This window comes from Podarcis pityusensis (genome assembly GCF_964106645.2).
Source record: "Podarcis pityusensis genome assembly, chromosome: 9".
Lineage (NCBI taxonomy): Eukaryota > Metazoa > Chordata > Lepidosauria > Squamata > Lacertidae > Podarcis > Podarcis pityusensis.
The window spans coordinates 26366576-26378956 of NC_138034.1; the positions used below are offsets into that span (position 1 = coordinate 26366576).

General features: G+C 41.5%; 1 protein-coding gene and 1 long non-coding RNA gene across 2 annotated transcripts; one reads left to right on the forward strand and one right to left on the reverse strand.

Annotated features, from left to right (window-relative positions):
- The first annotated feature begins 6187 nt into the window (after positions 1–6187).
- Positions 6188–8223, forward strand: LOC308485181. Its single transcript, XR_013990455.1, has 2 exons — positions 6188–6271; positions 6870–8223. It is a non-coding gene; the product is annotated as an uncharacterized lncRNA (long non-coding RNA).
- SLC25A4 (solute carrier family 25 member 4) lies at positions 7824–12239 on the reverse strand. Its single transcript, XM_081020572.1, has 4 exons — positions 11982–12239; positions 10281–10767; positions 8907–9047; positions 7824–8325 (listed from the first exon to the last, which is right to left on the reverse strand). The coding sequence occupies exons 1-4, from the start codon at positions 12090–12092 to the stop codon at positions 8168–8170; spliced, it is 897 nt and encodes a 298-aa protein (XP_080876698.1). The 5' UTR covers positions 12093–12239; the 3' UTR covers positions 7824–8167.
- Positions 12240–12381: the final 142 nt, after the last annotated feature.

The window sequence follows — 12381 nt, forward strand, 5'->3', positions numbered from 1 at the left end:
CATATGTGTTTGCACTCCACAGGCCATCTTGTTTCTCTGCCTCCTTGTAAGGTGCAACCATGCTGGTGACGGGAGGTAAGCACCACCAACTTTCTATGCTGACCCTTACGACTTGTAACTTAAGCAGTACATTTGGTTTTATCCATTGTCTCCTGTTAAAGCTTGGCAAACCTTTTGTTAATTAAATGAAGCTCTCCTTTTTGTAGATTAAACTCAATTTTGACAGTGATTTTAATGTCTTAAGCAGTAAACATTTAGACAATGGTGTGGAAAAGAGTAGCCTATGTGAACTAAAGCTCTCTTATTGACCTTGCAATGTAACCAACGTTTCGATAGCTCTGCCAGTGTGAAGTATATGCACAATTATGCTGATTGAATGGTTCTTTATGTAGAGTTTCACTGTTTCTTGAATGAAGTACAAATGAGCAAGCCATCTTCTGGTTGCACTGTTTTTTTAAAAAAAACTACTAAGCACTTTTAAACCTTTCCGTGACTTTTTTCTCTTCATAGAAAGCACAGTGTGTGCTAGCTTTAAACTATATCATCTTAAATGTTTTACTTGATTGATTATGGAAGACATGAAACTTGTATGTCACTCTTTTTAAAGCTTTAAGTAAAGGATTAATTGAATTACATCTGTGTTCAGCATTGTACTTCCTTTCTGTGAATATTTTATCCAGATATAAACAAAATGAGGTAAATTTGCAGCTTAAGTTTAGTAAGTCTGTCATAGAGTCAAATTCCCTTCCTTCTTCTAATTAAAGTTCTGTCTGTACTGATTGCCAACTCTAGCACTCCGTAGCGATTTCCCATTAGTCTTTGATATAGGAAATAATGTTTCCACCTGAAACACAAGTTCTACTGATGGTGTATTTTCTGGGTAGCTTTCTGGTTTGTTTGGAGTATGGTAAGCCCACAACTTGGACACATTTAACTTAACATGCAGACTTATGCTCATGGCAAAAAATTGAAAGGTTGCAGGGTTCCAGGAAAAATGACTTTGTTAATCCCCACCTGCCACTGAACCCAGCGACTTTTGATGTGATTTTGGCTTTAGTTGCGATCCCCGGAACTTAAACCCCATGTAATTTACAGGCCTACTGTAGATTCTTGCTAGTATCAGAGAGTTGCCTCCCACAGTGTGAAGGAGCAAACACTACATTAACCACACAATATGTATGTGCTACAGAGAACCATAGCCTATCTCAGCTCTTTAGTATAAATAAAGCTGTGTCAGTTATACACAAGCTATTTATGTGTGTGCAGAAAACACTTGATTTTAGTGTACATAATTCAGTGCATGGAGAGCCACCCTGAGAAACTATAGTTGTTATCCTATGCAGATTTTGGAGCTTCACAGAAGAGTTAAACATGATTTGATGTATAAGCAGGAAAGGTTTAATCAAGGATTCAGAGGTAACTTAGGTTAGTGCACAGAGATACAGCACACGTTCATTTTCACAAATACCTCCTTGCTGGATTTGACTGAATAGCTAGCTAGTTTGCCATACTGTGGGAAAGACCACTTGCAAGGCATAGCTGTAATAATCCTATCCTGCTGATTATGTCAAGCATCTGCTAAGATGAGAGAGTCTCATATATTGAGTATTAACGAGAGGGCCCCAAAGTCCTGGTATAAGGCACCTTTTTATGTTCTTAAAAGTGTATAGTTCTGTGTATATTGGGTGCTTTCTGTTCTGTTAGCTTGAAACAAGCGGTGATCAGCTTGGAGGCAGAAACTGGTGTCTATGTGTTCTGCTCCTTTTGCCCACAAAGCAAGTTCTGTTTACATGTCTCACATAATATATGAGATGTCATTTACTTGCACAGCATCCAGGAGTGTAGTCTTGACATTCTCCCATCACTTCATTGGCTTGTTTGCTGTTCATTTCTGCAGTACCGGTACAGTATAGACATTTTCCCTGAAGTTCTGGTTAGTATCTTCTGCTAATTAAGGGCATCAGCAGTTTCCATGAAGAGGCTTAGAAATAATTGCCTGTTTGATGTATTTGCAGTCTAAAGTGCTTTGCCTGTAACTTTAGCTGGAAGCAAGATAATTATATTTCTGCTTCTGGAAAGACACCCAAGAACATCGTCTCCTTTTCGGAAGGAACAATAGTAGTGATAAACATTTGCAGAGATAAAAGTTGATATCAGTTTGCTCAGGGAAAGCAATGCCTACCTGTTTTGTTATATGACCCATATGTATGTTTTACAGTTCTACCCCCACTCTTCTTCTAAAGAGCTCAGAGCAGCTTAATGTGGTTTCTTGACAGCTTCTCATTCATGTAGCTTAAGGGTCAAACTAGCTTCAAAAGTTGTAACGGTATCCTTATTTTCAGACCATTTGCTGGCAGGCTGTGCAACAAAACGAGTACACAATACTGCTTTTAGCTAGATCCCCCCCCCCCCAACTTCAAGCTGCAGGATTTAAAGGGTAGATAGATAGATATGTTCATTCTAAAATAGGCCTTGTGCTAGATTTACGCATGTAGTAGAATCCCAACCTTCGGTTGCTAGTACTAGTTTTCGTATTGTAAGGTTTTTTGTTTTTTAAAAGGAAACACAGAAAGACAGCATCACCTACCTACTATCCGATGGTAATGCAGTCACTACGACTTCAAAATTCTAGCTTTACGTACATCAGCTTTGCAAAACTCTGTTTGCATCCATCAGTAACTAACTCCTAGTGTCTTGTACAAATTTTTATTAATGACACAATTTAGCAGCTGGCCATAGTTAAGCATGTTTAAGGCCCATTGACATTTGTAGGTTAGTCAAATGTGTCTTGTTCTTGCTGACTAGTTCTCATAAGTGCTTAACTTTGACAATTGGGTCCATGAGATGAGGTGAAGCAACCGCCACCAGGGCAGCAGATCTTGATGTCAGTCTTTCTTTTTTCCCACCACCCTCGTTCCTGATGCAGATCTTCCTGACCCCCTTCTTCACAAGCAAGGATGGTGGGGTGGCTCCATTTTGGGGTCTGACTCTGGTGCCAAAATGTATTGGGCCAGCCCTGAGCCAAATAACAAACCTGTGTAAAATGAGAACAGTATCCACATTTTTCTTGCCAAGGTAACGCCTGGGCCACAATGACTTGGAAAAATGAAGGCTCACTTTCATTCAGAAGTTTTCAATGCTGGGTTGCAGATATGAAATCTCCTCTTCCCTTCTAATAATGTCCACAGCTCCTAATTAGCAGAGAGCCTTTCTAATTTAAAATCAGGGAAGGATTGCCAGAAACTAGGACAGCTGAAAGCTGTGCATCAGCATAATAGGGTGCTTCATAATTTGCTTCTTTCTTGTTTTAGGCTAAAGTGTGCTGTACATGGCTATTATGAGGCCTCTGGAGGCACTTAATTTAGCAGAATGCTCTTAAGCTTGTCTTCAATCAGTGTATCGCTCAGAATTAACAAACATCTTGATGATTATGATGCTGGAAAATGCATCAAAGAGGCCAAGGATTGAGGATGGTGGCATTTCAAGAGATTTAGTGGACTCAACCTAGAAATCTTATTTGGATAAAATACTCAAATGTCAGATAGCAAAAAAGGCACAGGGAACTTTGATTTTTTTTTTATTTTTTTACTTGAATGGCAATTCTCTATACTGTACAAGAACTTTCTGAATTATGCCTAGAGTTGTCGGCTACTGTGAGGTGTCATTTTTTTGCTTTCTAGCACATATAATGTCTGTGGCTTACAGTGACAGTAGAAAACCTCTAATAATTTGTGAAGAAGGCAGCTGAGGGTTGAAATGGAGGTGGATGGTTGGCATGTTCTTCCATTTCTAACAAAGGATTTCTTGATACTTTTGCCTGTGTAGGAAACAAACAACAGCTGTAGCAGCCCTTTCATAAATATGAGATTTTACTGCCTCAGTTCCAAGCTAATCTCCATGTAGCAAATGCAATTACTGCATTTACTACAGGAAGCACACTGCTCTGTTAACTTACACATTGCCAAATGGCAACACATCATTTGTACAACTCTCATAATAGGATTGTTTTGCCGTCTGGATGCACGATTAGCAGTCTGCCCTTGTGATATTAAGACTTTCTCTGAACAGGAAACATTCCCTCTTACCCCAGCACCTGTAGTTGGCAGCCTTCAGAGGCCTCTGTCTGGCAGCAGAGCAAGCAAGGGTAGGAGCAAAACCAACCCCAACTGGGCTGTCCAGTTCATGATGCAATGCTGCTTCAAGATTCTCATGCCATGTCTTTTTAGAGATCTTTTCCCAGCTGTCGTTTGGTATGGAACCAATAACCATTTGTCAGGACTACCAAAAATATCCTAGGATAACTGCTTATAAACAAAACATATTTATAATAGGCTGGTACAAGTAAAGCTCCACTTTGTGTATTGTGGGAGCCTTTGAGAGCCAGTGTGGTGTAGTGGTTAAGAGTGGTAGACTCGTAATCTGGTGAACCAGGTTTGCGTCTCTGCTCCTCCACATGCAGCTGCTGGGTGACCTTGAGCTAATCACACTTCTTTGAAGTCTCAGCCCCACTCACCTCACAGAGTGATTGTTGTGGGGGAGGAAGGGAAAGGAGAATGTTAGCTGCTTTGAGACTCCTTGGGGTAGTGATAAAGCGGGGTATCAAATCCAAACTCTTCTTCTTCTTCTTCTTCTTCTTCTTCTTCTTCTTCTTCTTCTTCTTCTTCTTTGAAGCTGCCCGGGATGGGGTGGGGTAACACTCCTAAACATGGGAACTCTGAAGGCATGGATTGGGCTAGTACAGAAAATGCGTGCTGAGAATGCCCTGTGACTATCATGTGGTGAATGCTTTGGGACAGATTTTATGCACCAAAAAAGGGCTATTATGTGGTGGCGACCATTATGCGATGAAATATGGTACTAGCCAAAATGGCTCTGTTCTGCCTCCACTGTTGGAGGCAGTATGCTCCTGAATGCTGGGAATCACAAGTGGGGAGGTTGGTGCTGTGCTCAGATCCTGCTTTTTGGCTTCCCGTGGGCATCAGGTGGCCTCTGTGAGAACAGGATGCTGGACCAGATGGGCCATTGGCAGGCTCTTCTGTTTTCTTCCTCTAAGCTCCCTCTGCTCCAGCATCTTCCATCTCACATCAAATTTGGCCAAAATGGCCTTTGGAAGAGCATCATAGAAGCCCTGGTACCATTTTTAATCGCAGAAGATGTGGGTGAATTAGGCACGTGCTGCATATATAAACAGTTGTGTTTAATATTTTTGTAAAAAAGTGGGGGTCTTTTTAAAAAATGTTGGGGTTTTTTGGGCACTTTGATATACCTTGGGGCTTGGACAAGCCTGCTGAGACCTTTTTCTTGTGTACGGATGGAGCTCCTCTTGCTATATAATCATCAAGGTTCTAGCCTGAATCACAGGCATAGAGGAAATGACAAGAAACAGATCCCAATACATTTATGCTAAGCAATTTGAACCAGAACTGCAGACCACAAAGTGCTAATCTATAATCCACTGTGGCAGGAGTTAAAAATAGTCTATTGCTGATTAATTTTCCATCAGCTTCAAGATGCTGCTTCCGCTTCCTATAATTACAAAAGCAAAATAAAAACAACACTTGACAATGGTGCCAATGACCTTACAGGGCACTGTACCAAAAGTGTCACAGGCAAGATTCCTCTTAAGCCATGGGTAGGCAAACTAAGGCCCGGAGGCCAGATCCGGACCAATTGCCTTCTAAATCTGGCCCGCAGACGGTCCGGGAATCAGTGTGTTTTTACATGAGTAGAATGTGTGCTTTTATTTAAAATGCATCTCTGGGTTATTTGTGGGGCATAGGAATTCATCAGTGGGCTGGCCCCCTGCTGAAAAAGTTTGATTGCTAGATTGTTACATGTTACATGTAGGCAAGTATAAAAATGGCCCGTCGTATTTGATGATAGTATGCTGCCACATGTTCAACAAATACATTAAAAACACAAGACGGTTTTGTTCTTAGTGCAGAAATAAATGGAATTGCAGTGTTTATCTGGTTCATTATAGCATGTGTAAAAGTGGTTGGGGGGAGTTTCTAGCTTGCATTTTGCGCAAGGGCCACATTCACCTTTGACCCAACCCTCTACTGGGCCACATGCCATTTTGGGTGTGTTATGGAGTGGTATCCCATTACCTCAACACATACTCTCACGTGTGTATATGCAGATTATAGGATAGGAGATAGCGAACTGCTCTATTCATAACTGACCTAAGATCTTTCGCCACTGGTTTCTATGTGTCTAATCTGAATAAGAAGGATATCACAAGTGCTTTAGGCTGCAATCCTAGCTCAGTGTTTTTCAACCTTTTTTGGGCAAAGGCACACTTGTTTCATGAAAAAAATCACGAGGCACACCACCATTAGAAAATGTTAAAAAATGTAACTCTGTGCCTATATTGACTATATATAAAGTAATTCTCTTGAATAGGAATCAAATAAACACAAATCAAATAAACACAAACACTTAACATCAGTGGTGGGATTCAAAAATTTTAGTAACCAGTTCCGACATTCAAGCATGGTTTAATATTTTTTTCTTTAATGGCAAACAAAAACGTTGCGGACAGTTCTCTGCTCAGCGGGGATCGATCTGCTGATCCCCGCTGAGCCGGCGGATGACAGCTCCGTCTCCGCACTGTGTGCGGAGAGGGAGATGTCAGAGCCCCGCTGCTCTCTATGGGGAATCGGATGAGAGCGGACCGCCTGTCCGCTCTCATCTGATCCCATCCGATCTGATCCCCACCCAGGACGGATGGAAAATAGGGTGGACACAGTCCGGCGCCCGCCTAGTGGGCAAAAAATTGACTTTTTTAAAAAAAAATCTTTCGAATTTTTCCCACGGCACACCAGGCAACATCTCGCGGCACACTTGAAAAACACTGCTATAGCTAGTAACTGTTGAATGAATCCACTAAATTCAGTGGGACTTACTTCAGTCAAGGCATGTATAGAATTATCCTGCAAGTCTCTTTTTAAAAGAAAGTTATTTTCCTTTGCTTTCCAGTAATTATTTGATCAGGGCATTTAAGATCAGGTTGCTTTTCTTAAAAAAGTTTTCTTCCTCACTTCCCCCATTTTCTTGTTCTTCATATATTAAATTTCAGATAAATCTACAGCTGCCTATTACGGTTTCCATGAACTTTCCCCTTAAAGTAGTTGAAAGTTGTTTCAAAAATATTTTTATTTATTTGATGTCTATCTTGTTCTTACATGCATTCCCTCTCTTCTCCCCATACCTTCTTCTCAGAATTGTTGGTTATTTTCCAGCTTCATAAAAAGTACCTACTGGGATTCTCATATTCCTGCCTGCCCTCATTTGAGCCTGTCTAGTTTTCTTGTGAGAACAGGTCTGTTCTAGCTATACAGGTACGACAACATCTGTCCACACTTAATCTTCACCCACAAACTTCCAGTAAGTGCGAAGGGAGGACAGAAGCTAAAACTAAAATCTTTTTTTTAAAAAAATGGATATATGCTATCTTCTGCAGCAATTATACCAATGATTAAGTACAAGAGATAAAATTTGCATAATTCATGTTACACAATTTTAAACCGCAAAAAGTGATTGCCTAATTTTAATCCAGATAAATTACACACAGAAATCCATTGAAATTATGCTTCACTTTCTATAGTTTGTTTGCTTAAAGCACTTGGGCTTCAACCCTGTATGACTGTACTTCCCATGACATATTTTTGGCAGTGTTTGACATACACAGGTCAGAACCATTCACATGGTTGTAGTTTTTTGGGTGGCACAAATGCAAGATAACATGCCCATGTTTTCCACAGTCTTTGAAGCTACCTTTATTAAGTATGAGCCATGCAAAAAAAGAAAATTGGCAGAGCTTTGATTTAAATAGTATTTATTGAATTCACATTTCTAGTTATCTGAATACTGTGTAACTTGCCGCCTTCAGGAAACGCACTTAAATATAGGAATATATTAATGGATCTTTGTCAAATATATTTATATATACAGGTGCCTCTTTAGTTTTTCCATACAAAAGAGTTTGGCTGTAATCTAATGAACAAACCATTGATCTATCTTACAGTGCTGCAACCTGGTCTCTGAATTGGATTTAACCCACAAAAGCCATCTCTATTTCCCTAGGAAATATTTTGTTGCCCGTTAAATCACATGTAGGTACCTTACAAAAGAGAACTTTCATTTGAATCAAGCCATTTGAGTCTTAGACGTATTTCTTGATCTCATCATACAAGACCAATACAAAAGCACCGCCCATGCCTCTCAACACATTGGACCAGGCGCCTTTGAAGAAAGCCTTGCCCCCTTCATCTTTAGCTATCTTCTTCCAGCAGTCGATTGTGCCTTTGTACATGATATCAGCTGTGGAAGACAAACATGGACAGGTAAAACATAGTTACATTACCTGGAGAAAAAGACCATCACAATACTGCCATAATTCCCCTCCCAAGACCTGGAATGCAGTTCTCTGCTCTTTACTCACTTCAGAAGGAGGACAATGAAACTATAATTTCACAAGCAGCACCACAAAGAAACCACATTCAAATTTGTCCCCACATTCTGGGAGTGAAAGAACCTTCCTCCCTTTGATTTGTATACACGCATACTAAAACTCAGTACTATAAAACAGGACAAATGTAGATAAATATAACTTGCCCAAAGACTGCAGAACAGAAATAGCACTGTACTATTAATGCACTTTACTACAAAATGTAAACATACACCAAACAGAAAAACTGTAATATAAAATCAAATGGCATTGCTCAAGGAAACTGCGTCAATAATAATAATTATTACGGTCAATTGCACCTGTGTCTCTGTTTCAATCTAACTTCTTAAGAAGAAAAAGTACTTGGCTTTTAAGGCTTCTACCTTCCCTTGAGAATTTAAAATGGAGGAATTTTTTTTGGCAACATTACAAAAATGTAGGGTTATTTTCTTACCTCCTTTCCTGCCAGACTGCATCATCATCCTACGTCGGACAGTGTCAAAGGGGTAAGACACCAGCCCAGCTACTGCAGTAACGGTCTGTGCTATCATCCAGCTTACTATGATGTGTACATTCTTTGGATCAGGCAGCATACCTACCATTGGGAGTAGATTACCCAAAGACAGGAGAAGGAAGAGGAAGAGGAAGAGAGAGGGGTGGGAAGAGGGTGTTATCAGTACCACTTTATCAATTCTACCTCAAGCAAGACCAATCATGCCAGTTAAGTTTTGTTTTACACCCAGTCAATCCAAGTCACATGATAGAGATTCCTGCATTGCAGGGGGTTGGACTAGATGACCCTTGGGTCCCTTCCAACTCTAAGATTCTATTATTCTAGACATCAGCAGCTGCAGCAGAATTCCAAGGCAGGTCATTTTGTACCCTACTTTGGGAAGACGTACATATACACAGATGCTGTTGTCTTTTCAGTGCCTAGAATGTATAGCTTTACCAGATAGCAAGTGCATTCCTACAATGCTTAGTTACAGGAAAGTTTGGGGTTGTCAACCAAACAGTTAAGCCACCCTCAGATATACGTAGACGCTGAGTAGTCCACTCAGTTAGCATCCTAGCCTTCCTCCAACAAGCTCAGGTGGCAAACATGGGGCTGTCTCACTTTATCCTAACAGCCCCATGAAATTGAGCCACTCCCAAAGTCTCACTCTGTATACTTCAGGAATTTAAGCCCACATATTCACAGTTCAATTCCAGCACTCAAACTATTACACTACAATGACACTTTTTGGGAATTGCTTCTACTGCCAGAGCTCAACAACTGAGTAGGAAACTAAAAAAATGTATTTTTTTACTAGGTGGGAATATTTAGCTTCATGTCTAGAATATCCATATGTACTGACCTCTTGGCCAGTTGGGCAAATATTAAGAGATGATTGGTTGAAGGAGACTAAGAAGCTTGTATGATGAGAGTCACAACAAGGGTAGCTTAGGGTATCTGAGTAATGGGGCATGGGAAGGGCTGATTCCCTATGCTGGCAATTAAAAGAACCTTACTAATCAGTGCATGGCCCTGTGAAGTTAACTCATAACTACATATCATACAAATTACACCCATTATAAATCTTTGAAAATACTTGGATAAGGAGGTGGACATTTAAGAACTGTTCTGTTTTCTTTCTTTCCAAGAAAAGGGAGAAAGATGAAGCACACTCCAGACCTGTCTTAACTAGAAATACTTACCAACCTATTGAATCAAGAAGAACACTATTTTGGGAGCATGTTTAAATATTTCATATTCTACATTCAGGGAAAACTTTAACTCACAGAATCTAGGATGTGTTTTGCTACTCAAGTGGCTTCCCTTTCTTACCCTTAGCTGTATCATAGACGCCAAAATACGCTGCTCTGTAGATGATGATGCCCTGGACTGAAACATTGAATCCCAAGTAGAGACCCTTCAGGCCATCAGATTTGTAGATTTTGGCAATACAGTTGCCCAGCCCAGTGAACTGCCTTTCACTCGCCCCTTTGCCCACATCAGCAGCTAGCCTGGTCCTGGCAAAATCCAGTGGGTAAACGAAGCAGAGAGAAGTTGCTCCTGCAGCACCCCCAGAGGCCAAGTTGCCAGCAAAGTAACGCCAGAACTGCTTGTGCCTGTCCACACCCCCGAGGAAGATCTGCTTGTACTTGTCCTTGAAGGCAAAGTTGAGGGCCTGGGTGGGGAAGTACCGGATGACATTGGCCAAGTTGCCTCTCCAGAAGGAAATGATGCCCTGCTCCTTGGGGATCCGTATTACACAGTCCATGATCCCCTTGTACTGCTTATCAGCTGTGATCTGTTGGCTGGCATGCTGGACCTGTTAAAGGAAGAAAAGGGATGGGAAGAAAGAGAGATGGAGAGAGGGAGGTGGGAAGGAAGGAAAGAAGGAAGGAAGGAAAATCATTGTGGCACATTATACACAACTTCTCAATTGGAAAAAATAGCCATTCCTATCTTTGCACCTGCAGCTTTATCTTTGATTACTGTTTGGTGCCAAAGTTGGCCATCCGCTTGAGATTCGCATCACTTGCTACAACACCAGGGCATAACAGCTGCACATAATGTGTAACTATAATAACTTACTTGACCATTAGAAATGGAAAGTGGAAGAACTGTAGTTGCTCCTCCTTCCAATCAAACAATTAATCCCCTCCTCACATATGAAGTTCTTGATAGGCTATGGACTAGCTTGATTTTCTCTATTATACACACACTTTCTTTTTTAAAACCCATGGTGATTCGGTAGCATATGCAGTATTAAAGGGAGACAGGCTACATATGCAAGACGTCATTCTTCCATTTATATGGCCCTCCCAAGAACTCATGTCCTTCAGTTGACCTCCAGTTAGCTATCAGGCCACTGATCCTAGTAGCAAATAGCACTCCCCCCCCCCCCCCAGTTTAGTTCAAATGAAGGAAGCTTCCCTGATACATATATGGTACAAAACACCGTTCCTTTCACAATAGTTTTTTAGTGTATTTTTTTTACAAGTTATTGGACTTAATGGCCATCTGCCATATACGTGCAAGCACACACTGAAAAGAAAAGAATAAAACATCCAAGATTTCAAGGCATTTCCCCCAAAGCTCAGCACACTTGCAGATCTGTGCTATAAACAGAGCCAAGGAAAAAAGAGCTGCGCTGGTCTTGTGTAATCAGAACTGCACAACTGGAGTTTCCATATTTAGTCACTTCAAGCTCTAGCCCATCTGACAGTAGAATTCCTGCTCCACTCCTGAGTCACAGGAAGATCCTTTCCTTAGAGATACAGCCGAGCAACAGCTCTTGAGGGCAGCAAACTTAAGGCATCGCCATCACCAAACCATCACCACTTCTAACAAAGGACATATGAATTTCTAAGCCAAAAGAACAACTTGTTGTCCTTGTCAATCTGGAAAGAATGTCCCTGCCATTTACTTTTAGGTCCACAGAACGATGCAACCTTTCCAGGAACAGGTGCGGGTTGACTTTTTGGGCAGCTTATTTTGTGCACGCGCAAGCACACCACTTTAGAAACCCAACCTCCTTACCTGTAGCAGCAGTTTCACTCTTTCAATAGGTGCTACGGCAGTTTTGGAAATGGCAGCAGCAATCCCACCAGCCAAGAAGTCCTTAAGGAAACTGAGAGCTTGGTCAGACATGATGGAGGCAAGTCAGAGCGACACACCAATCGCCCCCTCCTCTTTTCTTCCGTTTATTATTTGTTTTCTTTTTTTGCTAATGGAGGAGCTGTCCACAGGCACCTCCCCACCCAGCTGCGCCCCCCCACCTAAAGCACCCGCGTTCCAAATGGACGGACCCTTACCCTCTTTTCAACTATTTATAGCTCCCCCCTGGGTCTCGCGATAGCCAGAGGGGGCCGGCCGGGGGCCGTTCCGCGCGCACATTGGCTGGGACCCCCCGTGAGGCGAGGGCACCGGGGCAAAGCCG

Coding starts and splice junctions, on each gene's coding strand:
- SLC25A4 (XM_081020572.1), bottom strand. CDS start 12,092: ATGTCTGACCAAGCTCTCAGTTTCCTTAAGGACTTCTTGGCTGGTGGG. Junction 9,048..10,280: donor CGTCTATGATACAGCTAAGG/GTAAGAAAGGGA, acceptor TCCCAATGGTAG/GTATGCTGCCTGATCCAAAG. Junction 8,326..8,906: donor GCAGTCTGGCAGGAAAGGAG/GTAAGAAAATAA, acceptor TGTCTTCCACAG/CTGATATCATGTACAAAGGC.